At 44.3% G+C, this 26448-nt stretch overlaps 1 protein-coding gene across 1 annotated transcript; it reads right to left on the reverse strand.

Moving 5' to 3' along the window:
- Nucleotides 1–131: 131 nt before the first annotated feature.
- On the reverse strand, nucleotides 132–26194 carry kat14 (lysine acetyltransferase 14). The gene is made up of 13 exons (XM_080760459.1): nucleotides 26067–26194; nucleotides 23824–24200; nucleotides 23133–23254; nucleotides 22680–22801; nucleotides 19402–19574; nucleotides 17307–17449; nucleotides 14875–15244; nucleotides 11854–12476; nucleotides 10675–10896; nucleotides 5819–5952; nucleotides 4979–5154; nucleotides 3596–3786; nucleotides 132–2495 (listed from the first exon to the last, which is right to left on the reverse strand). The coding sequence occupies exons 2-13, from the start codon at nucleotides 24164–24166 to the stop codon at nucleotides 2322–2324; spliced, it is 2793 nt and encodes a 930-aa protein (XP_080616585.1). The 5' UTR covers nucleotides 24167–24200; nucleotides 26067–26194; the 3' UTR covers nucleotides 132–2321.
- Nucleotides 26195–26448: the final 254 nt, after the last annotated feature.

Raw genomic sequence — 26448 nt, forward strand, 5'->3', positions numbered from 1 at the left:
GCGCTACGAGCTTGTATGTAGGTCTGCTATTTTTCAATAGCTAAACTAAAGCATAACATAATGCAATAACACCAAAAGGGGTTTTAAACACATGGTTACAGAACGAAAAACACAACATACCAACATTGTCTATTTTTGTGTTTGATTGAGTTTATTCTTCCCTGGATGATTAAGTGTTAAAAACACACACTCAAACACACACACACACACACACACACACACACACACACACACACACACACACACACACACACACACACTCAAGGAACAAAAGAAGCTTGTACAGATGAAGACCACCTAAACGTATTAGGGTTGGACCCCGACAACGAAGTCCACCACCATGAAGTCCAGTCCACCGCGGTGGTGGTGCATGGTGGCTTTGCTGAGCGTCTACAAACACACGAACACAATGTCGCTAAAAAAAACACTTTGTCACCGACCGACCGCACCATGTATATAATACTCCTCCTACGGGCCGGGGTGTGGGCGGAGCCTGTCTGCGGGGGGGGGGGGGGGGGATGTCGAACGGGAGGAGGAGTAGGAGTAAAGGGAGGTTCCCACGTCTCTCCTTTATAGCAAGGAGGCTCCTCGCTGGCAGGTAGGAGGCGACACACAGGAATGGGGAATCGTGGATGAATTCATTGGCATGACAACTATAGGGGGGTTTGGATCCTTTAGGATTTTAACCATTCCGGTTTTCCCTTTTTAACGATTCCTATATAGGACTCTTACAGTGAACTCTTAACCCGTTCTGACCCGAGATCAGATTCTAAAAAATGTTCTTCTACACATCCTGACACAGTTTTCTGAAAAAGCCGTGTTTCTATGTCAGCCGTTCTTAGAAATAGCCAGACCTACAAGCTCGTACAAGCTTGTAGATCTGCTATTTTTCCAGTAGCTAAAGCATAACATGATGCCAACACCAAAAGGGGTTCCCGCTCAGAATGGGTTAAGAGAACCCTTACGGGGGTCCATTTGTACGCTGGTGGTCCTTGAAATAAAAAGATAATAAAAAACAAAAAACGTCTGAGAACTATCAGTATTGTAATTATATAGAGGGTATACTATGCGCGTGAGAGCGTCTCATCATACACAAAGTTATGCGGGAGCGCATATACTGACTGGCAACAAAAAAAAAACTATTTTCTGGCCTTGACAGCCCCTACATCCAAACAGAAAAGTCCTGTCCGAAGGGGGCTAGAGATGCAGGCAGCAAAAGAACCCAACAACTTCATATATGGACTTGAAGGGGGGGTACAAATATATATACGATACGTACCTAGCAAATAACGTCATAGCTGAAGGGGGTACGAATATATACCCAACATATACCTAGCAGAGAAAGAATTAACCCATTCTGAAACGGGAACCCATTTTGGTGTTGGCATCGTGTCATGCTTGAGCTATTGAAAAATATCTACAAGCTCGTAGCGCGGAGCTTGGTAGGTCTGCTATTTTTTGAAAAATCGAAGAACGACTGGACATTTTCAGAATCTGATCTCAGGTCAGAATGGGTAAATCAGACCAGTGTGTTGTACAGTGGAAACCTCGTATGAATCTGATCTCAGGTCAGAATGGGTTAAACAACGTTAAAACTCACTTTATGCATGCACATACCCTCTATACCAGCTCTGACAGTGGTGATAAAAAAAAAACCGGTTCCAAGAAACGGTTCCAAACTGATTCTTGGTTACTCAATATTGTGACCACCCAAAGTTCTGGTTCCTCCAGTTCCCCCGGGATCTCAAACACAATGACTAAATTAGGGAGAAAAAAATAATAAAAATAGGCTATTCTAAATTAACTTCTGGTGTGTGTGCGCTCACTAGGCATGTAACGATATATCGTATATCGCGATATATCGATATTATATCCCGACGATATGTATCGATTTATTAAAAAGAAAAATCGATTAAAAAGAAAAAAACCTTTTGGGGGGGGGCTAGTGTGTGATAAGAAATGTCCGCTGTAATCATATTCCATCATATTCACATGATTTTGAAGAGAAATGAGACAGTATAGAGGCCTGGAGAGGGGAGCTGTATATGTGTCTGTGCACTGTGCCCAGGTGATGGTCGTTATTGATGCTCATTAATACATCAAGGAAGGCAATTATCTTTGCAATGTAGTTAAATGAAAATTGTGAAAAAAGCTTAGGGGAGGGAAGATAAATCATTAAAAAAAAAAGAAAGAATTGTCATTTGTCTGGAAAATCATTGTGTTGAAAACATGGTGAGAAATGGTACGGTGAACCTCATATGGTGACACGTGTCGCGTCGTGAGTCGAGTGTATCGTTACGTGCCCATAGCCGCTCCACCGCTCAGCGTCGGAGGCGCAGGAAGAAGGCGTGTCGACACTCGTTGCTGTCCACGGGGTAGTACTTGTCGTAGAAGTCCAGGATGTACTCCTCCGTCTTGAAGCCAAACTTCTGGTACAGCAGCATGGCGGGGTTACTGGCGGACACGTGCAGCGTGACGTCTTTCCCCATACATGTCTGGAACACGTACATGTTGGATAGACGGGGGGGGGGTGCATACTTAGTTTAGACGTTAGTCGTTGGACATGGGTTAAGGTTAGGGTTTAGGCGGAAAAACTAACGTTCATACTGAGACTACAAGAGGACAAGTAAGACGTGCAAACGCAGCTCGTACATTTTTGGGTTTTTTAAAGTTTTTTTTAGTGTGTGTGTATGTGACTATGTGTGCGTGTGTGTGTGTGTGTGTGTGTTTTTTACGTTTAAAAAAATAATAATTAAGTTACGTTTTTTTAAGTTACGTTTTTGTGTGTGTCTGCTTTGGCAATGTAAACGTATGTTTTCTCATGCCAATAAAGCCCTTTGAATTGAATTGAATTGTGTGTGTGTGTGTTTTGTGTGATACAGCTGCGCCCTCTGGTGGCGGGTGGTGTTACAGCGTGACAGACAGACAGCCAGACATGTTCTGCTAGGTCTCATAGTTAGTGCTCATTGCATTCGCAATAAATTCTACAAAAAGTGGGAAAAGTGGAATCTCTTCTCTCAGCCTAGCGATATTGCAATAGGATTTCATTGAATGTTTTTTTGTAATATGAAAAATGCAGCCTTTTTTCTTTTACTTTTTTGTCTTTTTCTTTCTGTATAGTCTTGTTAGTTGTGTTATCTTGTCTGTTCTTCCTTCAATAAAAATTAAGTGAAAAAAAAAAGGGTTAGGTTTAGGTGTGCTGCCCCGTGGGAGGTTAGGTTTAGGGTGAGGGTTTGAGATAGGTTGTAGTTGTATATAGGACTAATGACTGGTCTAACCAATGACTAGTCTAAGCCAAAAACTGTCTAAACTAACCCATTCTGACCTTAGATCAGGTAGCGCGCCGCGCTATGAGCTTGACCATCAACAGACATAAGGGTAAAGAAGGGATTACCGGTGTGTGCTGGCCGAGCCACTTTGAGCAAGCTGCCAGCCACTCAGCCTTGATTGCTGGATTGGCAGTGAGTCTCACATAGAAGTGAACGGGCACCGATTTACGGTTTACTAACTTCTCTGGTTCGTTTGGAACTTCGTTGTGTGTGTGTGTGTGTGTGTGTGTGTGTGTGTGTGTGTGACTGTGCGCGCGCACGCGTACCTGGATGAGGTGGTAGATCATGAAGGTGGCGATGCCCGCTCTCCTCCACTCCGGGTGGACAAACAGGAAGGAGATGTACGCCTCGTTGTACTTCACGTCGGGGACCATGAAGCCAAAGCCGATCACCACCTTCTTATACAGAACCACCACGCTGAAGTCCGGGTACTGGAGGCACTCCGACAGGTCCACCCCTGGAGGACACAAACATCCCAGTCGTTTTCATAGATAGCAGTCGTTTTTCGTAATATTTTTCAAAAATAGCAGACCTACAAGCTCGTAGCGCGCCACTCGGTGGCGCGCTATGAGCTTGTAGATCTGCTATTTTTCAATAACTAACGCATAGCATAATGCTAACACCAAAATGGGTTAACACCCCCCCCCCCCTCTCTCATTAGCAGGCAACAGTCTGTCAGCACTGTCTCTCTCTGCTTCTGCATGGCACAACAGCGCCCCTACTGGCACTCATACTGGTGCTCATACATAGGTGAAAACATTATAATAGGTGTACACAGTACGGACATTGCTGGTTGTAGGAGTGTTTGCACCACTCAAAAACACACGCACGCACACTTCTAGACTCTAACCACTTCAACCATTACATCTACAAGCTCGCGAAAACCTTGAACATTCTGTGCAAATCTTTGAATAGATATATATTTTTTTAAAGGGATACATTTATATAATATGCGGTGTCTGTCCCGTCACAATAAAAAATAAAATGCAAATAATTAAACGGTTTTTGAGGGCTTTCACGTTGTTTAATCAAACGATAAGACCCTGCTTAATAATACGCTATATGCCACGACATTTGTTTCATGTGTTCAATCCGCCGTATTTTAATAATTAAAAAGAAACTACGTCTTTGCCGCAGCGGAGCTGGTGACTTCATGCCACAACGACGAAAACCTGGAAATCAACCCATGCGCTGCGGGCTGCTAGGGCTTCTGGGAAATTGAGGCCAATGCAAGTGAACGGGGGGGGATTTGTCTGGACTACAACGTTAAAACGTTAAAATGGGTTAAAACCAAGGGGCCAGCTAGGCACTCCAATGTTGAAGCGCTGGTCCCTAGTGGTAAGAGGAAGGACTGCAGGCGGACCCGTGGATTCTTGACGAGGAAACCCTGTGCAACCGAGCGCCCAATGTAAAGCCCAGGTGCACTCTGGGTGCACTTCCGCATTTGGACACCAAAATTTGGTGTCCAAATGCGGAAGTGAAATGCTGAATCAGCGAAAAGACGGTACTTCCGGCAGCCTTCCGGGTGCTTCAAAACGCCACTGAGCAACTTCCACTGACATGAATAGCGGAGGGGGCGGAGCTTCGCGCTAGTTTAGTCTCTATCCTTTTAATACTCTATGGTTAAAACTAAAAGAAAACGACCCGACCTGGCCAGAAGCTGTCGTGGCACATGGCGTTGGCGGTGGGGATGTGGTTGTGCCGGGCGTAGCAGTAGTCTATGGGGGCGTCCGGCTGAGGCCTCCAGCCGGGGTCCTTCCTGTGGGCGTACGCTCGGATCTCTGCCAGCAGCCTCATCTTCAGAGGCTTGTTCTCGTAGTCCCTCCTGCAAGAGAGCACAGGGTAAGTAAGTAAAGTAAGTAAGTAAGTAGCCTTGCCGAGCCATGAGGCCCCATAGGGGGCAGGAGCCTATGGGCTGTATTTTGCGTGTCTTAAGTCCCAGGTCTTATTCCCTAACTTGAGTAAACTAAAGACCTGGAGGCGTGATCAATGCCATTTGGCTATTCTGAGTGGCCAAAGAGCATTGATCACGCCTCCAGGTCTTTAGTTTACTCAAGTTAGGTAATAAGACCTGGTACTTAAGACACGCAAAATACAGCCCTGTATCTCCTGTTTCTGTGGCGTGAGGCAGCTTGATGTACAAGTATACACCCCCTGGACATGACGCTATAGTATGTCGCAGGGACTTACACCCCCAATCCAACCCTTGAGTGTCAAGCAGGGGAGGCACTGGGTCCCATTTGTACAGTCTTTGGTATGACCCCGGCCGGGGATCGAACCCCCGACCTCCCAGTCTCAGGGCGGACACTCTAACCACAAGGCCACTGAGCTGGCACAGGCTGCATCAACACAATTCAACTGTTGGAAACATACAATACAGGACTATAGCTAAAGCATGACATGATGCCAACACCAAAAGGGGTTCCCCACTGACAAAATGGGTTAAGAAAATATTCATTTTATTACTGTCATCATAATTATTAGGATACCTGATGAACGGTTTGAGCATGCGGGCGGTGTAAGGACTCTTAACGGGTTGGTCCTGACCGGCGTCAGACCCCATCAGTCGATGCCAGAACGACACAGAGGCGTGGCGGACTCCTCTCGGGCTCGACAGCGATGTCTGAAAGCAGTCAAAACACAGCATAACTGACACATTATCCATCAGTGTCGTTTTTGGGCAGCACATTTTTTATTTTAGTTTTAGTCATAGTCTCTTGCATATAGTCTTTCACTTAAGTTTTTAGTCACAGTGTTAAGTTTTAGTCGACTAAACGTCATAAGATTTTAGTCGACTAAAATGTATTTCGGCGGGCCTCGTTGCCGTCATAATGACTTGTTTTACACTCGCTGAAAATAGCCGATCTACAAGCTCACAACTTGTAGATCTGCTGTTTTCAGCATGCAACCAAGTGTAAAATGACTTATACTGGATCTGTCGTCCACTAGTCCCTTCCTAACATTTTAGTCGAGTTTTTTATTTGTCGACGAAATTGTCAGTATATTTAGTCTTAGTTTTAGTCACCATAGCATAGTTTTCATTTAGCTTCCATTTCGTTTCCTTCAGTGGAAAAAGGTAGTCGACGAACATCTTTCGTCTTAGTTTTAGTCGACGAAAACAACACTGGTATCCATAAAGCAAAGACGTTTTATCATCGCCGAGGTACAGTAGGTACTGTAGGGTTGAGCCCATAACCCATTCTGACCTGTGATCAGATTCATACGAGGTTTCCACTGGACAACACACTGGTCTGATGAACCCATTCTGACCCGAGATCAGATTCTAAAAATGTCAAGTCGTTCTTCGATTTTTCAAAAATAGCAGACCTACAAGCTCGTAGCGCGCCACTCGGTGGCGCGCTATGAGCTTGTAGATCTGCTATTTTTCAATAGCTAAAGCATAACATGATGCCAACACCCAAAATGGGTCCCCGTTCAGAATGGGATAATAATCCATGTCATCTGAAGATTTAGATTATGTTGGTTTGTTTTCTTGGACAGGAAAGTAAGGACTTTTGATATTAAAAAAAATAGGCGACACAAACTATTTGACCCGTTATCATAACTTATCAAACAGCGCTGGTTCCTGAACCTTTTAGCTCCAGACCCAAATGATAATAAAATGTTACAATTACAATAGTCTGGTTGCCACACTAACTAGCTTTGGGCATGCGTCAGAGCTGGATTCCTGAATGGGCCCAAAGAGCATTGGGTGGCACTGTAGAAAATTAGGCCAATTTGAGGCCTATTCATAGTCTGGATTTTCGGTGGTGAGGTGACCACCGCTCCGGTGGTGAGATGACCACCTGGAGCTGAAATAACGTTGAGCGGTGGTGAGTAAAAAAACAGAGAGAAGGGCTGGAGCGGTGGCGGTTTGTTTGCTGTTCACCGCGGCTCGTGACGTCATGTTGTAGTTCGGTGGTCACCTCAGTGACGTCATGTTGTAGTTCGGTGGTCACCTCAGTGACGTCATGTTGTAGTTCGGTGGTCACCTCAGTGACGTCATGTTGTAGTTCGGTGGTCACCTCAGTGACGTCATGTTGTAGTTCGGTGGTCACCTCAGTGACGTCATGTTGTAGTTCGGTGGTCATCACCCCCACCACCGTAAATCCAGACTATGTAATGAGCCTTAAGTCAGAGGCATTCACCCTGGAAATATTAATTATAGCGGCTCTCATATAACGTTACGCATCGTTACATAATACAAATAACAAAGTGGTGTATGAACATAACCAGCTGATCAGTCAGTCTATCGCCGCACACGGCCTGTTTTGAAGCCGAATATGCAAAAGATATTTTGACACTGCTTTTCTTTCACTTAAAAAAAAAGGAGGAAACTGATGACAAAAAAAGATACAAAAAGAGAGAACTATGACTCATTTGGACTTCATGTTGACAGTTTAGAATTAGATCATATCATGGAGATGCGGTCCGATACGCTCTTGACCCATTTAGACCGTGAAGACAGTTTTCTGATGTTTCTATGTCAGTCGTTCTTAACGTTTTTCATGTCAACGACCCCAAAATAATATATGTAATTGGCCGCCGACCCCCATCTGAAAATATGTTGTTCCAGGGGACCCCCCCCATGAAGCAAAGATTGAGTTAAAAACGATCACTCTGACAGAATATATATTGAAAGATTTGCACCACATTTTCACGATTACAAAAAAAATAGCAGACCTACGAGCTCGTAGGTGCCGCGCTACGAGCTTGTAGGTCTGCTATTTTTCAATAGCTAAAGTATAACTTCAAACACCGAAAGGGGTTCCCGCCCGTCACTACACCACTGGTTCTCAAAGTCGGGGTCTCAGCTGGTCCTTAGAAGGGCAGAAACTAAAATCAGCCAGAGAATGTATCATTCATATACTGTACACTACAGTACTATGCTGCATGAATAAACATACAATTTGATAGCAAGCATACAGTAGATCACCCAGGGTTTATGGTTTTTCAATCCCCACACGTGTGCGTGCGTGCGTGTATATGTGAAAAAGTTAAATTCACAATTAAGAGGCTCAATGGAGAAATCCCATGCTAGATGGCAACCCTTCATATCACACTTGGAAACACTCCTGAGCGATCAGTTGTGATTTAACTTAACTACTCTGCATCAATTTCAATGTATAATGCTAAATTATACAAATGTCTATTTTGTAATTGTTTGTGTTTTATTCTCCGTTTACATCTCTTATATCTATTTATATGTTTCCTTTTTTCTTTTTGTTTCTTTTTATTCATTTATTTTTCTCTTTTTTTACTCATTTTACTTTATTTATTTGTCCTTATTTTGTTGTATTTAAATGTATTTAAATTAGGGATGCACCGAAAGGTAAATTCTTGGCCGAAACCGAATACCGAATATAGGAAACAGTTGGCCGAAAACCGAATACCGAATATGATTAATATTATATATCTTTTAATCCTACCATTGCTGTCATGGCCGTACCTTAAAGCTACCTGATTTATGGCAAAATAAATGGTTATGGCAAAATTTAACTTGAATAATAATCACTATTATGGGTCCATAAAACATTTATTCAGCTCTTTTGAATGCATTAATTGCATACACTATTCGGTGATATATTTTCTGCCTATTCGGGGCCGAAACCGAATAGGCCGAAAATGCATTTTTAGCCATTTTCTGCCGAATATTTTCTGCGGCCGAATATTCGGTGCATCACTAATTTAAATTCTTGTGTTTCGCCTCCCCTGGCTAGGACCCATGGGAGGGTGCGAGGGTCAACGGGAGGGTCATTCTGCCCAACCTAAGGGCAAAAGAAACGGGGGAAAAAAACGGGGAATGTCACCAATAACAATAAGGATGTAAAACTAAACTTGTAACTCTCCCTGAATAAAGAAAAAAAATAAAATAAAAAATGTGTCCGTGACCTACAAAGTGGGCCCCGAGTCTCCCGACCCACTTTTTGGGGAACAGTGACCTACGGTAGGTCTCCATTATGACCACGGATATGCGGCTCAAAACATTATTTTCCATCTCCGCGGGGGGTTTTAACCAGGGGGGGCAGTCAGACAGATATTCTGTGAAGCCACTGAGGAAATCGGGATTTCCTGAAAGTTCATATAATGGCCTGTTGTGGCGCTGTCATTGGGCCCAAAAAAACCCATAGCCCCATAGAAGTCCATGTATTTGGGCCCAACTTCACCTAGACTGTATTACCTTAATAAACATGGTCATGAATACTTTCTGCTTCCAGTCACTAGTTTAAAGTCTCATTTCTCATGTCATAATATTCTTTTTGGAAAATTATGGTCCCATTTATTAAAAAAATGACCATAAAGTTGCGTATGTTCTGAGGGGCGTGGCTACCGTTACAGTCTATGATCGGGATCCCCCACCCACTCGAGTCAAAATAAAAACCAACGAAGAAGAAGGGGGGGGGGAAGTCCCGCCTCGTTGTCTGGGCCAGCCAATGGGCTCAGCTGGGCTCAAACGGATCTAGAAAGATGGCGATTTACAATACAAAGGACTGACAGGCTTCATTTTACGTCCATATCAGACCCGGAGAACGCTTTGTCCATTTTTTTTTTTACAGTCTATGGATTTAACCCATTCTGACCTGAGATCAGATTCTAAAAAAAATGTCTTCTATACATCCCGACAGTTTTCTGAAAAAGCCGTGTTTCCATGTCGGTCGTTCTTCGGGTTTTTCAAAAATAGCTAAAGCATAGCATAATGCTAACGCCGAGCGCTGTACTGTAGCATAATAATAATAATAATAAAACTTTATTTGTATAGCACCTTTCATGACATGAAATGCAGCTCAAAGTGCTTTACAGAGAAATGGAGGATAAAAGAAAAGCATGGCAACAACATTAAAAACAAGCAGTAATGCAGTGAGGACATGAATAACAAAAAATAAAAAAAATAAAAGATCAATTAAAAGCAATGTTGTAGAAGTGGGTCTTGAGCTGAGCTTTAAAAATGTCTACAGAGGCTGCCTGACGAAGGTACAGTGGGAGCTTGTTCCATGCCGACGGCCCGTAGAAGCAAAAAGCTGCTTCCCCGTGTTTTTTAGTTGCCATTTTTTTTGGCAAAGCGAGCAGGCCGGCAGTGGAAGACCTTAGGGGGCGGTTTGGGACATATTTAGGCAGGCAGTCATGTAGGTAGGAAGGTGCGAGACCATTGAGAGCTTTATAGACAAGTAAAAGAATTTTAAAATCAATCCTAAAAACCACCGGAAGCCAGTGCAGTGATGCCAAAACTGGAGTAATATGTTCTCTCATCTTAGTTCTAGTTAAAACTCTGGCTGCTGCATTTTGGACAAGTTGTAGTCTGTCAGCATAGCATATTGCTAACCCCGAGCGCTGTACTGTACTGTACCTGGAAGCGGTCGAGGATGCGCAGGTCCTGGCTGTCCGTGCAGTACTTCAGCGAGGGGGCGGTGCCTCCTCCTCCCCCCTGCGGCCCCCCCACCCCCTGGGCCCCATAGATCCCGCCCACCAGGCTGAGGGTGGCGTTGACGGCCCTGTCCACATCCAGCAGGGGGAGCCCTCTCTGCCTCTTGGCCTGTCGGACCAGCAGCTTCCTGTGTAGCCGCTTGGCCTGCACGGAGGGAGGTGTTCAATGTCATAAGGGGAGAATAAAACAGGGTCATATAGCAGATCTACAAGCTCATAGCGCGCCACCGAGTGGCGCGCCACGAGCTTGTAGATCTGCTATTTTTCAATAGCTAAAGCATGACATGACGCTAACACCAAAAGGGGGTTCCCGCCCCAAAATGGGTTAATCATCCTGTCGGGATATTATCTCTCGACGCAGACTTTGGGCATTATTGAGATAAAAAAATCCAGTCAGAATGATTTTAACCCCATTTAGGACTGAGAACGGATACTACAAAATGTCTTCTAAATCATGACAGTTTTCAGAAAAACCCATGTTTCTGTGTAACTGGTTCTCAAACCATTTCATGTCAATGGAAGCCCCCAGAATTAGATGTATTTGGCCGCGACCCCCTTCTGAAAATATGTTGTTCCAGGGACAACATATCCCCCCCCCCCAGAAGCATAGATTTGAGTTAAAAACGTTCACTCTGAAAGAATATATATTCAAAGATTTGCGCCACATTTCTTTAAAAAAATCTTTGAATATAATATTCTTTTCAGAGCGAACGTTTTTTTTTTTTTTTTTTTTTTGACGTCAGGCCTAAATGGGTTAAAAAAACCACCAAAAAAGGGGGTTCCCGTCCTGAATGGGTGGTTTAACCCATTTTGGGGCGGGGGAACCCCTTTTTGGTGTTATAGCATTAAGTCGTGCTTTAGCTATTGAAAAATAGTAGACCTACAAGCTCGTAGCGCGCCACTTGGTGGCGCGCTACGAGCTTGTAGGTCTACTATTTTTGAAAAATCGAGCGACTGACGTAGAAGAACATTTTTGTTAGAATCTGATCCCAGGTCAGAACGGAAAACTGTCCGGGGATGTAGAAGAACATTTTTGTCAGAATCTGATCCCAGGTCAGAACGGGGTGGTTATAATATTATAAATCATGTTTTAACCCTTTACCTGCGGGGTGACGGCCAGCGCCAGCGGACAGGTGTCCAGCCTCCGCAGCAGCATCCTCTCCTCGTACAGGCTCAGCGGCACAAAGTGAGGGACGCCCGGATGACCCCTGACCCCCCCCAGCCCCTCCCCCCCTTTGTCGAGGGGAGGGCCACCACCCCCACCGCCGCCGCCACCGCCGCGCCTCATCATCATCTCTCTCGCCGCTCCGGCTCCGGCTCCCACCGCTCCGGCTCCTCCTCCTCCTCCTCCGGCCACCAGGAGGCGCCCTCCTGCTCCTCCTCCTCCCGCGGCGGACAGGAGGAGGGGGGGGCCACCACGTCCCGTCGCTCCTCCCCCCAGCAGCGGCTTCTGGGAGGGGCGGCGCTCTTCGAAGTCCTCGCGGCAACGCCGCCGGACGCCATCCTCCTCCTCCTCCTCGTCCTCCTCGCTCTCGGCCTCTCGCTTGATGTGCATCGCCGCCGCCGATCCGCCTCCTCCTCCTCCTCCGGCCGCCGAGGGGCGGAGCTTCTTGCGCTGCTGCTGCTGGTGGTGGAGGAGGAGGATGGCGGCCGCGCCCCCGCTGGGAGGAGGGAGGTACTCCATGCCCGGGTCGATCATCCCCTCCGCGTCCATCTCCTCGTCGTCTGGGAGAGGAGGAGGAGCAGTAATCGATTTATTATATATATATATATATATATATATATATATATGATATAAAAAATAGATTTAGCGGATATTTCACCTGAATTACCCTTTTTCATTGTCAATGGCAAAATCTTCAATCTCATAATGTTTTGTAATTCCAGCGGGACCCCAAAAATATTATTAACCCATTTTGACCTAAAAAAAATAATTATTCTACATCCTGACAGTTTTCTGAAAATGCTGTTTCTATATCAGTCGTTCTTCGATTTTTCAAAAAAATAGCAGACCTACAAGCTCGTAGCGCGCCACTCGGTGGCGCCCTATGAGCTTGTAGATCTGCTATTTTTCAATAGCTAAAGCATAGCATAAGGCTAACACAAAAAGGGGTTGAATTCCCCTTTCATCGTCAATGGCAAATCTTCAAATCAAATCAAACTTTTATTTGTATAGCACATTTCCAAACGACCAAAGTGCTTCACATCAAAGAGCATAAGAACATACATCGAGGCCAAAAGAAGAGGATAGGAAGATAAATTAAAGCAAAAAAATTAAAGGAAGGAAAAGCATTATATAAAAAAAATGTCAGAACAGAACAATATATCAAAAACCAAAAGGCAAATTCCATAAAGTGCATATTGGGAACATAGTGCATAGGTTATAGGCTATATAAAGGGCACGGTAAACGTACTTAGGAAACAAACGCGATTGAAAAGAAACGAGTCTTTAGCAAAGGATTTAAAAGTCGCCAATGGCCGAGCTGAGCGAACGTGAATTGATTGATCAATTCCACCAGATATGGAGGGGACGGGTCATTTTGGGCTTTAAAGACAAACGTTAGACATCTTTGAGACGTGTGTGGGGACAAAATCTGTTTATAGAAGAGGCTTAACCCATTCTGACCTGAGATCAGATTCTAAAAAAATGTCTTCTACATCCTGACAACCGGTTTTCTGAAAAAGCTACTGTATGTTTCTATGTCAGTCGTTCTTCGATTTTTCAAAAATAGCCAGACCTACAAGCTCGTAGCGCGCCACTCGGTGGCGCGCTACGAGCTTGTAGATCTGCTATTTTTCAATAGCTAAAGCGTAACATAATGCTAACACCAAAAGGGGTTCCCGCCCCAGAACGGGTGAATTTAATAAAACAAACAAATAATAATCAGTCCCTATTTTGGACATGGTTATATCGGCAGACATTTCCAAGATCTTTCGATAACGGTGAAATTAGCAGATCTATATACACGACGGTCACACGCGCCACATCACGACGTGTGATCATAATATTTTCTAGTTTTAGCACAACACCGTTTGTACAACTACAATAAAATCAGAGGCAGTTTTATCGTCACATCACAGGTTTACTAAGCCTTATTATGTCTGTGGTTGACCAGAGTATGTAGGCCCCCCTCCTCATTCGCTCTACACCAGAGGTCTTCAACAGGGTCCTTTAGAATGACTACAGGGGGATCTACCAAATCATTGTGTGACGGGGGACCATTAGCCAAAAATTGTAGATATGGTCTATTTTCGGGGCTATTTTTCAAAGATTTGCACAATCTTTTTTAAGATGGCAGATCTACAAGCTCATTCCACAGCATAAAGTGACTCGGTATATGAGCTTTTTTTTTTTTAGCTCAAATCTACAATGACACGGATTATTTATGTATTTCCCTGTGGTGTTAATAATAACGCATTTTGGGGCGGGAACCCATTTTGGTGTTAGCATCATGTCGTGCTTTATAGCTGTTGAAAAATAGCAGATCTACAAGATCTACTTGTAGGTCTGCTATTTTTGATCTCAGGTCAGAATGGGAAAACCGTCAGGATGTAGAAGACATTTTTTTTAGAATCTGATCTCAGGTCAGAATGGAAAAAACTGTCAGGACGTAGAAGACATTTTTTTTAGAATCTGATCTCAGGTCAGAATGGAAAAAACCGTCAGGATGTAGAAGACATTTTTTTTAGAATCTGATCTCAGGTCAGAATGGAAAAAACTGTCAGGATGTAGAAGACATTTTTTTTAGAATCTGATCTCAGGTCAGAATGGAAAAAACCGTCAGGACGTAGAAGACACTTTTTTAGAATCTGATCTCAGGTCAGAATGGAAAAAACTGTCAGGATGTAGAAGACATTTTTTATAGAATCTGATCTCTGATCTCGGGAACCCCTTTTGGTGTTAGCATCATGCTATGCTTTAGCCATTGAAAAATAGCAGATCTACAAGCTCATAGCGCGCCACCGAGTGGCGCGCTACGAGCTTGTAGGTCTGCTATTTTTGAAAAATCGAAAAAAAGACTGACAGAGAAACATAGGCTTTTTCAGAAAACTGTCAGGATGTAGAAGACATTTTTTTTCAGAATCTGATTTATGGTCAGAACAAACAAACAACAACTCTCACCGTGGAACAGCGCCTGCGGCGGCATGACGTCCGGGATGAGGTCGGCCTCCGACAGCAGGCTGGGCGTGGCCGAGTGGGAGGCGGGCGTCCCAGGCGCCGAGAAGTCCACGTCGGGCGAGGGCGACGGCGACGGCGAGGTCATGGGCGTGCGGTCCGAGGAGCTGAGCGAGGAGAAGTCGATCACCTCGCCCTTCTCCAGGACCAGGTCGGGCCGCCGGGCCGCGGTACCACCGCCACCGCGGCCTCCCCCTCCCCCTCCTCCGCCCCCTCCTCCTCCCAGTTTGACGGGAGTGGAGGAGGCGCTGCTGCGGTCTGTGTAGGCTCCTCCTCCTCCTCCTCCTCCTCCTCCTCCTCCTCCACCCGCAGCCTCCTGGCAGGATGACAATAATCTAAATCAGGTGTGGTGGGCAACTTTGACGATGGGAGAGGGCCATTATATTTCCATGCTCACTCCGGGGGGGGGGGGGGGGGGGGGGGGGGGGGGGGGGGGGGGGGGGGGTGGGGGGGGGGGGGGGGGCACACTTGCATGCAAAAATAGCCGATCTACAAGTTCAAAACGCGTCGCTTGTAGATCAGCTATTTTTTACTATATTTTGAATTGAAATCCTGATTTTTTTTTTGTTGCTATTTTTAATTGGGATACTGACCAAAGTCATTTTAACTAAACACAAATATATTTGCTATTTTTAATTGGGATCCCGAAAAGTCATTTAACTAAATACAAATATATTGGACATAAAAAGACAATTACATTATTTGTAATACTACTCAGCAAGCTACTAATTTAGACTGTAATTAAAAGCTACTAATTTAGACTGTAATTAAAGCTACTAATTTAGACTGTAATTAAAGCTACTAATTTAGACTGTAGTTAAAGCTACTAATTTAGACTGTAGTTAAAGCTACTAATTTAGACTGTAATTAAAGCTACTAATTTAGACTGTAATTAAAGCTACTAATTTAGACTGTAATTAAAGCTACTAATTTATACTGTAATTAAAGCTACTAATTTAGACTGTAGTTAAAGCTACTAATTTAGACTGTAGTTAAAGCTACTAATTTAGACTGTAATTAAAGCTACTAATTAGACTGTAATTAAAGCTACTAATTTAGACTGTAATTAAAGCTACTAATTTAGACTGTAATTAAAGCTACTAATTTAGACTGTATAGTTAAAGCGGGTCATGTTTGCATGATTGGAATTGTAAACAGCTGAAACCAATATATCAGTATGCCGACATTAACCTGAGGGCCACATTAAGTGAAGGTGGGGGCCGCCAGTTGCCCATGTATGATCTAAATCACCTTCGGTAACACCGAGGACCACGCTTCTACAAATGTCTTCTAAAAATCCTGACCAGTTTTATGAAAAATGCGTGTCGCTATATCAGTGGTGCTCAAACATTTTCATGTCAAGGAGGACCGCCAAAATTAATTTTTAATGCGGACCCCCGCCGTCTCATAATGTTTTGTTCCCAGGGACCCCAAGAAGCAAAGATTATTAACCCATTTTGACCGGAGATCAGATTCTAAAAAAAAATGTCTTCTACATCCTGAGATTCCTGACGGTTTTCTGAAAAAGCCTGTGTTTCTATGTCAGTCGCTCTTCGATTTTTCAAAAATAGCCAGACCTACAAGCTCGTAGCGCGCCACTCGGTGGCGCGCTATGAGCTTGTAGATCTGGCTATTTTTCAATAGCTAAAGCATAACATGATGCTAACACAAAAAGGGGTTCCCGCACGTGGCTTTGAAGGGTATAGCAGATCTACAAGCTCTCAACATTGCCATGCTAGTGTAATGCATAGAGGAGCCAAAGTCCTGACATCGCTCGCTTGGTTCCGTGCTCAGCCAATTAAATCGTCACAAAATGTCATCCGGGGTCCAATCACAATTTGCGTCTTTGCTTTTCTGCCCTCAACTTTAGTCTTCAATGTTTGTGTTGTTTACACAAACACGGCAAGCTGTTCAAATGTCGTGCCATGGAACAAAGCTTTGTTTGAATATTACATTTTTCGGGGTCAGCTCTACAGGTAATATACATACATAATGATGTAAACATCATGACATTAGCATGACATGACTGACAGGTGTGTACTTAACTTTGGACTGAGGTCGATAAAAAAAAAGGCTTCTAAATCCTAACATTTTTCTGAAAAACCCGTATTTCTATGTCAGTGGTGCTCAACCCTTTTCATGTCAAGGACCCCCAGAATTATCTCTATTGGGCCACGGACCCCCCCCCCCATCTCAAAATATGTATTTCCAGGGACCCCCCCCCCCCCCTCCAGAAACCAATATTTTAGTTAAAAATGTTTGCTCTGAAATATATATATATTCAAAGATTTGTGCCACGATTTTTCAAAAATAGCAGCCATGAGCTTGTAGATCTGCTATTTTTCAATAGCTTAAAAATGGGTTAGAATAAAACGTGCCTTCTGGGCCCGGCGGATGTCCTTGGCCTCCTGGGTGCGCGAGCGCTTCTCCTTCAGCTGCATGGCGTTCTCGGCGGGGTTGCGGGCTCCTCGCTTCCGCAGGCCTTCGACCGTGACGACCGGGTCCGCTGCGGCCTTAGAGCCTGGAGGAAGGAGGAGGAGATCAATAATTATAGTACCTTTATTGGGATAAAAGGATAAACCCTTTGAGACGCATCGTCTCATTTTAAGAGACAAGGGAACGAGGCATACCGTATAGTACACAAACAACACGACAAGAAATACGTTCATGCAGACACAAACGAAACAAGAGCTCTCCCCCAAAAAGTAGCCGCTCCAACCCAGGCAGGTACTGTATATCAGGCAGGTATATCTCTTTGTATCCTACTGTCTGGCAGGTATATCTCTTTGTGTCCTACTGTCTGGCAGGTATATCTCTTTGTATCCTACTGTCTGGCAGGTATATCTCTTTGTATCCTACTGTCTGGCAGGTATATCTCTTTGTATCCTATACTGTCTGGCAGGTATACTGTATGTCTGTATCCTACTGTCTGGCAGGTATATCTCTGTATCCTACTGTCTGGCAGGTATATCTCTGTATCCTACTGTCTGGCAGGTATATCTCTGTATCCTACTGTCTGGCAGGTATATCTCTTTGTGTCCTACTGTCTGGCAGGTATATCTCTTTGTGTCCTACTGTCTGGCAGGTATATCTCTTTGTGTCCTACTGTCTGGCAGGTATATCTCTTTGTATCCTACTGTCTGGCAGGTATATCTCTTTGTATCCTACTGTCTGGCAGGTATATCTTTGTATCCTACTGTCTGGCAGGTATATCAGCTCAGTGGCCTTGTGGTTAGAGTGTCCGCCCTGAGACTGGGAGGTCGGGGTTCGATCCCCGGCCGGGTCATACCAAAGACTCTAAATAATGGGACCCAGTGCCTCCCTGCTTGACACTCAGCATCAAGGGTTGGATTGGGGGTGGGAAGTGAGGACGCTGGCGTCGACTGTTCGCCGCTTCACCTCCCAATGTATGAATGAATGAACCATTGTAAAGCGCTTTGAGCACTTGGAAAAGCGCTATAAAAATGAAATTCATTATATCTCTTTGAAAACCTTTAGTGCTACTGATGCGCGGTGGGGACGACAATTCATTATTAATTTGCCTGCCCCAAAATGAAATTCTTGGGCTGCCCAAAATGTAACTCCTGGAAACGCCCACTGGGTTGGGATATGAACATGCATTTTGGAAAAAAATGAGAATCAGTACATTGCATGTTTGTAGTAGCCATTATTAAAAGCAAATGCAAAATGAGCACCACAGATAAATCTACTGCAGCGTTACAGAGCAGTGGTTCTCAACCTGTGGATCACATGACTTACTATGGAAACCTACCTAATGGAAAATACCATTAGGCCCACTGCATCGCCCCCAGTTCAAATAGGATTAGTTTGGAGGGTCGCGACATGAAAGGGTCGAGAAGCCCTAGTCTATAGAGCATGAGAAGTGATCAGTGGCCCTTGTTGCCGAAAGGTTGCCAGTTCGATTCCCCCGGACGGGCAGGAGAAATCTGGGTGGCGAAGTGATTGGTCATCACTCACCCTGCAACACCGCTGAAGTGCCCTTGAGCAAGGCACTGACTGAACCCCCAACTGCTCCCCCCTGGAGCTGCTTAGTGGCCAACAGTATAAGACTGTGTGTGGTTGTACTGGTCAGCTCCCAGGTTTTAATGTGTGTGCGTGTGATTGTGTGTGTGTGTGTGTGTGTGTGTGTGTGTGTCTGTCTGTGTGTTTCTATGTGCAGGGCGTTGCTGAAAATGAGCACCTGTGCTCAGCTACTTCCCTGGGTAAAAAAAAAAAAGATGCTTTGCACGCAGTGATGCAATAAGTACCTCTTACAACACTCTACTTGGGAAGTAGGTGTCAGGCAATCTGGTACCAAATCAATGACTGATTGCCAGATTACCTACCTACTTCCTTCTTTCTACTTCCATCTTTCGTGAATCGGTAAGTTTCTACTGGCGGCAAAAACAACCTCCTCTAACCTCATTACCCCCCCGGCGCCCCCCCCCCCCCCACGTGTGAAGTGAGTTTTACCTTTGGACTTGGCCGAGCCTTTGTCCACGTGGGGACGCAGCGTCGGAGGTCGGTTCTGGACCAGCTTCCACCAGCCGGGTTCCCCGAACTCCTGAGCTCCCGAGCGGAAGAAGGTGGGGCTGCCCACCGACAGGCACCCCGCCACCGTGCTCCACCATGTCGACGTCTTCTTCCTACACGCCACCAACAGTGTCAACATCCGCATTGTGAGCTTGTAGATCTGCCTTTCTTTTTTTTTTGAGAGCGCAAACGCCAGAGCAAAAAAACCCAAGCATAAAATGATCGTCTTGTTAGCTTGATCTCTCTTCTTCACTATCTTCTCCCGTTTTCATTTGTTGACGAAATTGTCAATATATTTAGTCGTAGTTTTGAATATGGTTTTTGTCACTGAAAAACGGTATAGTCGAAGGTTTTTCGTCAGCTTAAGTCGGTGAAATTAACAGTGGGAGTTGAATATGTAATGGGGTAAATTAAACACCGAGATGTTTTAACTGTACTTTTTGCAAACTGTTTTCAATCAATCAATCAATCAATCAATCAAAACAACAATGGCCAAACATTAAGAGATGAAAGATTATTAAAGTACAAACAAATTATATTGTGAAAGTATATATATATATATATATATATCTTTGCTTTTATTTCAGTTTAGGCAACTTCACAGAATTATAAGCATACATATTTCTTACAGCTGCTTTTTTTTTCTCCTTCACACAACCTCAGCTGTTTCATACTTTCACAGAATATATATATATTATACACACACATACATTTATAATTATTCACAATAAAACAAGGAAATAAAATACTACAATTATTCACCATGAAACAAGGAAATAAAATGTAGAGAGACAAAAACGACAGAGCGTCGACGACAATGGGAAGTGAACAACACTGAGAAACAGACATGACTGGAGACAAGAGGAAAGCATATGAGCGCACCAGAAGGTCTGGGGAGAAAGAAGTGCGTTTGGTGAATTGTTACTCAAGATTCCGATACCTTCTATCTACCTCATTAGGTAGAGACAGTACAGGTCTCCATCTTTTGCTAAATATGTCTGGTTGAAGCCTCAGGGCATTATATGTGTAATTTGTTCCATCTGGTAAATGTCCCATATTCTTTCCACCCACATACCATTATGCTGGTGGGGCTGGTTTTAGCCATTTAATTGTAATGCATTTGATGGCCGCTGTGAGCAGCACATGTAATACATATATTTTGACTCTACCCTCCAGAACCTTCCGGTATCATTCCCAACAACATTACTACGGGGATCCTCCGGAATGTTTTGACCGAAAACTTATTTTAATGCTTCAGATTACCTCCCTCCAGAATGGTCTCAATTTGGGGCATGTCCAGAATATATACGAGTATGATTCCCAATGATGTGCTCCACAGTCCCTCCAGCATGTATTCGAGTGATTTGGACCCATTTTGGCCACTATTTGAGGCGTCCTGAAAAATCTACATAATACTTTCCATTTAACCCATTTTGGGGCGGGAACCCCTTTTGGTGTTTTAAACATTATGTTATAATTTAGCTATTGAAAAATAGCAGATCTACAAGCTCATAGCACGCCACCGAGTGGCGCGCTACGAGCTTGTAGGTCTGCTATTTTTTTTTAATCGTGAAAATGTGCCTCACATAATTTGAATATATATTACAGTAGTCAACGTTTTTAACTCAAATCTTTACTTCTGGGGGCGTCCCTGGAACGACATGTTTTCAAATGGGGGTCGGCGGCATATTACATAAAAATGTTGGGGTCCTTAACATGAAATATTGAGCACCACTGATATAGAAACTTCGATGTCAGGCCTAAATGGGTTAAATTCTCTCCATGTATTCGAGTTGGTTACCAGGTGCGCTAATCACTACACACCTCCTCCCACGTATCCGGTCTTCCGGTGTTACTTCTATACCTAATTCAGCCTCCCATTTCTCTTTTATAAACGGTGTATTATTCGGGGCAAAGGTCCAAGAAGACTTGGTAGAATTCCTTGATTACCTTGCCATCACCAAATGCAAATTTGAGCAACAACTCCTCGATAGGAGTGGGTTTCATGGCTCTCTCCCAGTCCTTGTGTTTTGTTAGAAAGTCTCTCTGTTGCAGATATCTGAAAAAAAATGTGTCCTTGGGAGCCCCCGAATTCAGTCTGTATTTGTTCGAATGATTTAACCCATTTTGGGTGGGAACCCCTTTTGGTGTTTTAGTAATTTAGCTATTGAAAAATAGCAGATCTACAAGCTCATAGCGCGCCACCAAGTGGCGCACTACGAGCTTGTAGGTCTGCTATTTTTGAAAAATCGTGAAAATATTTATTTCAGAAAACTGGAGGATTTAGAAGATTTCTTTTACATTTTGAGGTCAGGCCTAAATGGGTTAAGCCCATCCTTATTAACTTATTCTGTCCGATTCCTGAATCTTACATCCAATTGAGCTGGTATGAACTCCTTTATGTTAGCGAAGAGATCTTCCAAAGGAAGTTTAGATTCTTCTCCATATTTTTAAAGTGACTCTAGTCCACTCACTCCTTTGGATCTCTTTCAGTGAGGTATCTAGGAAGGGCTCAACATGAAGGCGTTGCGAACAAAGGCTTTTTTCCCCAATATTTAACCATCTAGTATCCTCAGTTCTCCTGAAGCCAAATTGTTAACGGTTTCAGCTGTGCCGCCCCCAAAAAAATAGTGTCTCAGATTTGGGAGTTTCAGTCCTCCATCCTCTTTAGGATAGCTGGAACGTTTGTAGCCTCACTCTCGGCCGCTTGAATTTAGAAATAAGTCTGTCGAATATGGTCTTAGGAATATATACAGGAGGTAGCATCTGAAATGGATAGAGCAGCCTGGGAAGAACATTCATACGTATGCTCTCAATTCGACCCAATAGAGAGAGGGGGAGTGCTGACCATCGGTTTAAGTCTTCACTAATAGTCAGAATTAATCTTTCGTGATTGGTCTCATATCGTTTGTCTAAAGATAGGGGAATAAAAATCCAGAGGTATTTAATACCCTCTCTTCAGGCCATCTAAACTCACTCTGAATTGAAACCGTTTGTGGTATTTTACTGCTTATGTCCATAGCCGTTGTTTTTTCCACATTTATTTTGTAGCCCGAGTAATATACCCATATTCGGAAATGATCGATTTCAGATATGGGATTGTTGTGAAAGTACATTTTGACATTAAGATATATATATTTTTTTAAATAACTTAACGAGTATGTATGTTACCCCTGAAAGTTGAGGGCAGACACCATGTGGAACCTTTGAACTCTGACCTTGTTCCCAGTAGGAAGGTCCAGTGTCGTCCAATGAAGGCACAGATGTCCTCCTTCCATCTGAAGTATCCCTGACGACCCGTCCCCTCCAGAGACAGGTTATACATGGCTAGCATCACCACCTAGCATCCATAGACAGGCCATACATGGTTAGCATCACCACCTAGCATCCATAGACAGGTCATGCATGGTTAGCATCACCACCTAGCATCCATAGACAGGCCATACATGGTTAGCATCACCACCTAGCATTCATAGAGACAGGTTATACTCTTGTTCTAAAAATGGTAGTTTCTGTACATTTTCCCAGCACTCTGTATAACCTGTTTAATCCAGTTTAGAAGTTGTACAAGTTCATGATGGTAAGGTTTAAAAAGAAATAAACAGTTCACTCATAATAACACAGCTTCATAGAAATGAGTCAGATAGGTGTATAAGCGGGAAAGAGCATGCCTGCTGCCAGGTGAGTCTCATCCTCTCGAAGGTTTCCTTCCCATCCTCAGAGCAGTCATAGCAGGTGAACTTGAAGAAGTTGTCTCCCTTCAGATAGCTGGGCTGCTCTCCATGCAGCTGAGCTGAAAACACACACACATACGCGCACGCGCACACACGCACACGCGCACACACACACACACACACACACACACACACACACACTTAACAATTTCTTCATGCCCACATAAAAGGAAAGCGTACCAGGGCACAAAAATTAATATATATATTTTTTATCCCACGATTTTGTAACCCATTTTTCACCCCTGTGTCAATCATCTAATGTGATCCTGGGCTCTACACACCCTCCACCAACCTAGTCCCCATATATGGGGGACAAGGGGAGAGCAACAGACTTGAACTCATGCTCCCTTCATGCCTGAGTGTCCAAGTTGCTCCTTTTACACCCGACAGGGGGGGAGTTTCCCTGGTTGGACGTATCGCGCGTGGAAGGAACACGTTATTCCAACCAGTTCCTTTCCCCTCCATCAGGCGCCCCCGGCTGGCCAGGGGGGGGAGGCAGTTTAGTGACCAGGATTACTGCATGTTTTTGGTGAGGGTATACCTATACCTACCCTATAGGCCGGGGACACGGGGAGAACATAGCAAACTCCACCACACAGAAAGGATTTTCGCTTTTTTTTTTTTTTACCAGCCGGGATCCATTTCTGACACTTGTCACTGCAGTAGAAGGTCATGTCGTCGTTGGCCCAGGGGGCGTGGCGGCCGCCGCCGCCCCCCTCCCCGCCGCCCCCGCCGCCCCCCTCCTCGCCCAGGTCGCTGTTCAGAGAGTCCCCGCTCTGGTCGTGGGACAGGTCCTCCACGGAGTCCGCCTGGTCCTCGGACTCCACCATCAGCAGCGTCTCGCCCTCCACCTCGCCCTCCTCCAGGCCCTCCGACGCCGACGTTGTGCAGCACGTGGCCTCGTCCTCGCCGCCCCCGCCGCCGGAGCCCCCACCGCCACCCAGCGCCTCTCCGCCGCCGCCGCTGTCCATCGAGGAGGCCGGAGCCTGTGTGCGTGTTTAACGCCTGGGAAGTGTCGAAAAAATAATAAACGATAAATAAACTTGAATTTGTCACTGTTGGGAGGATTTAGTGGGGAAGTTGAGGACGACGCTGGCTGGCGCCCCGACTGTTTCACCTCTCTTAACCCGTTCTGACCTGAGATCAGATTCATACGACGAGGTTTCCACTGGACACACACACACACTGGTCTGATTAACCCATTCTGACCCGAGATCAGATTCTAAAAAATGTCAAGTCGTTCTTTGGTTTTTCAAAAATAGCAGACCTACGAGCTCGTAGCGCGCCACTCGGTGGCGCGCTACGAGCTTGTAGATCTGCTATTTTTCAATAGCTAAAGCATGACATGATGCTAACGCCAAAATGGGTTCCCGTTCAGAATGGGTTAACCCATTTAGGCCTGACGTCGAATAAAATAAAATCGCTCTGAAAGAATATACCTTACGATTTTTCTAAAATATCAGACCTTCCCCCAGGGCAATTTCATAGCTTTTTGCTTCACTCATAGCGAGGAGACTTATTCTCCGCACTTGGAAATCTGATAAACCTCCGACATTTACAAGTTGGGTCAAGGATGTTCTATCCTTTATAGACCATATTGGAGAAGCTCAGATACAACAGGTACAAATCTCGCCAGAAATGTGTAAAGGCTTGGTCCCCTTTCCTTGAATTCCCCCTTTCACTGTCTTTTGATGATGTGTCCTAAGTGTTTTCCTACATGTAATTTGGTTCACTGTGTAGCCCCTTAATCTAGTAAAAGGCACATTTTATTGTATTTATGTTATTCATTTATTATTTATATCCTTTACTACCTGTTTATTTTTATTTTATCGTTGCTTTGTTGTTGTTGTTGTTGTTGTCTTGATTTGTGATGGAACCCGGGGAGGGTGGGGTATATGTGGGGTTGTTTGTCTACAAGAATTGAAAATCCTATAAATAAAGTTAAAAAAAAAAAAAAAAAAAAAAATAGCAGACCTACAAGTACATTGTAGATCTGCTATTTTTCCAATAGCTAAAGTATAACAGAATGCTTGAAACACCAAAAGGGGTTCCAACAAGCCCCAAAATGGGTTAATGTATGAAACTATGAATGAATGGACCATTGTAAAGTGCTTTGAGTGAGCAATGCATTTATAAGACATTATTTTGTAGAAGTCGGCCTCAGGTATAAAATGGGCCAAGACCAAGAAATAGGCTATGTAGTTGCTCGACGTAGGATCAACATTTCTCATTTACAACATCGTAGTTTAGACATTTCTAGACCGGAAACGCATCTGTCGCTTCGTCTTTTGACCACTCCTTTACACAATTATTTTAAACTTTTACCTATTGAAAAATAGCAGATCTGCCTTTTTTTTAATGGTGAAAACGTGTGGAAAATCAAATCTTTGAATATATATTCTTTCACAGCACAACACATTTTAACTCAAATATTTGGGGTCCCTGGTATAAAAAAAATATTCTGAGATGGAGTTCGGCCGGCGGTCAAATCCATATCATTCTAGGGGTTCTCGACATGAAAAGGTTTGAGAACCACTGTCAGAAACATAGGGTTTTTTTTTTTGAAAACTTTATAAGGCATTTGTAGAATCGGTCTCAGTGTTAGTATTATGCTATGCTTTATCTATTGAAAAATAGCAGATACGCAAGCTCATAGCGCGCCACCGAGTGGCGCGCTACGAGCTTGTAGGTCTGCTATTTTTTTTTAATCGACTGACATAGAAACATAGCTTTTTCAGAAAACTGTCAGGATGTAGAAGACTTTTTTTTTAGAATCTGATCTCAGGCCAGAATGGTAAACTGTCAGGATGTATATGACATGTTTAGAATCTGATCTCAGGCCTATATGAATAAGTCCTACACATGGTTTACCGGTGCTAGGCCTGAGGCTGGTCAGGACGGCGTTGCTGCGCCTCCTCCCTCCGGTCTCTCTCCTCCTCCAGCAGTCTGGTCAGACTCCTCTGCTCCTCCAGCAGTCGCAGGTTCTCCCTCTTTCTCTCCAGACGCTCAATGTCTCTCAGCACTCCCTCGTGAAGCCTCTGGTAGGGACAACGCAACACAACGCAACACCGATCACTTTAACCACAATGAACCCTATATACAGCGTCCCAATACTGGGGTGGACATTTTTTGGCCAATATAGCAACAAGTGCGCAGATCTGCCGTTTCCGGCAAAGCGATTTGGTGCATAGGGGGACAAAAGGGGTGAGCCAAGTACAGACCCTATCCGAGTATAATAGTACATACTTTGGGT

The sequence above is a fragment of the Protomyctophum bolini genome, assembly GCF_963924005.1.
Source record: "Protomyctophum bolini genome assembly, chromosome: 3".
Taxonomy (NCBI): Eukaryota; Metazoa; Chordata; class Actinopteri; order Myctophiformes; family Myctophidae; genus Protomyctophum; species Protomyctophum bolini.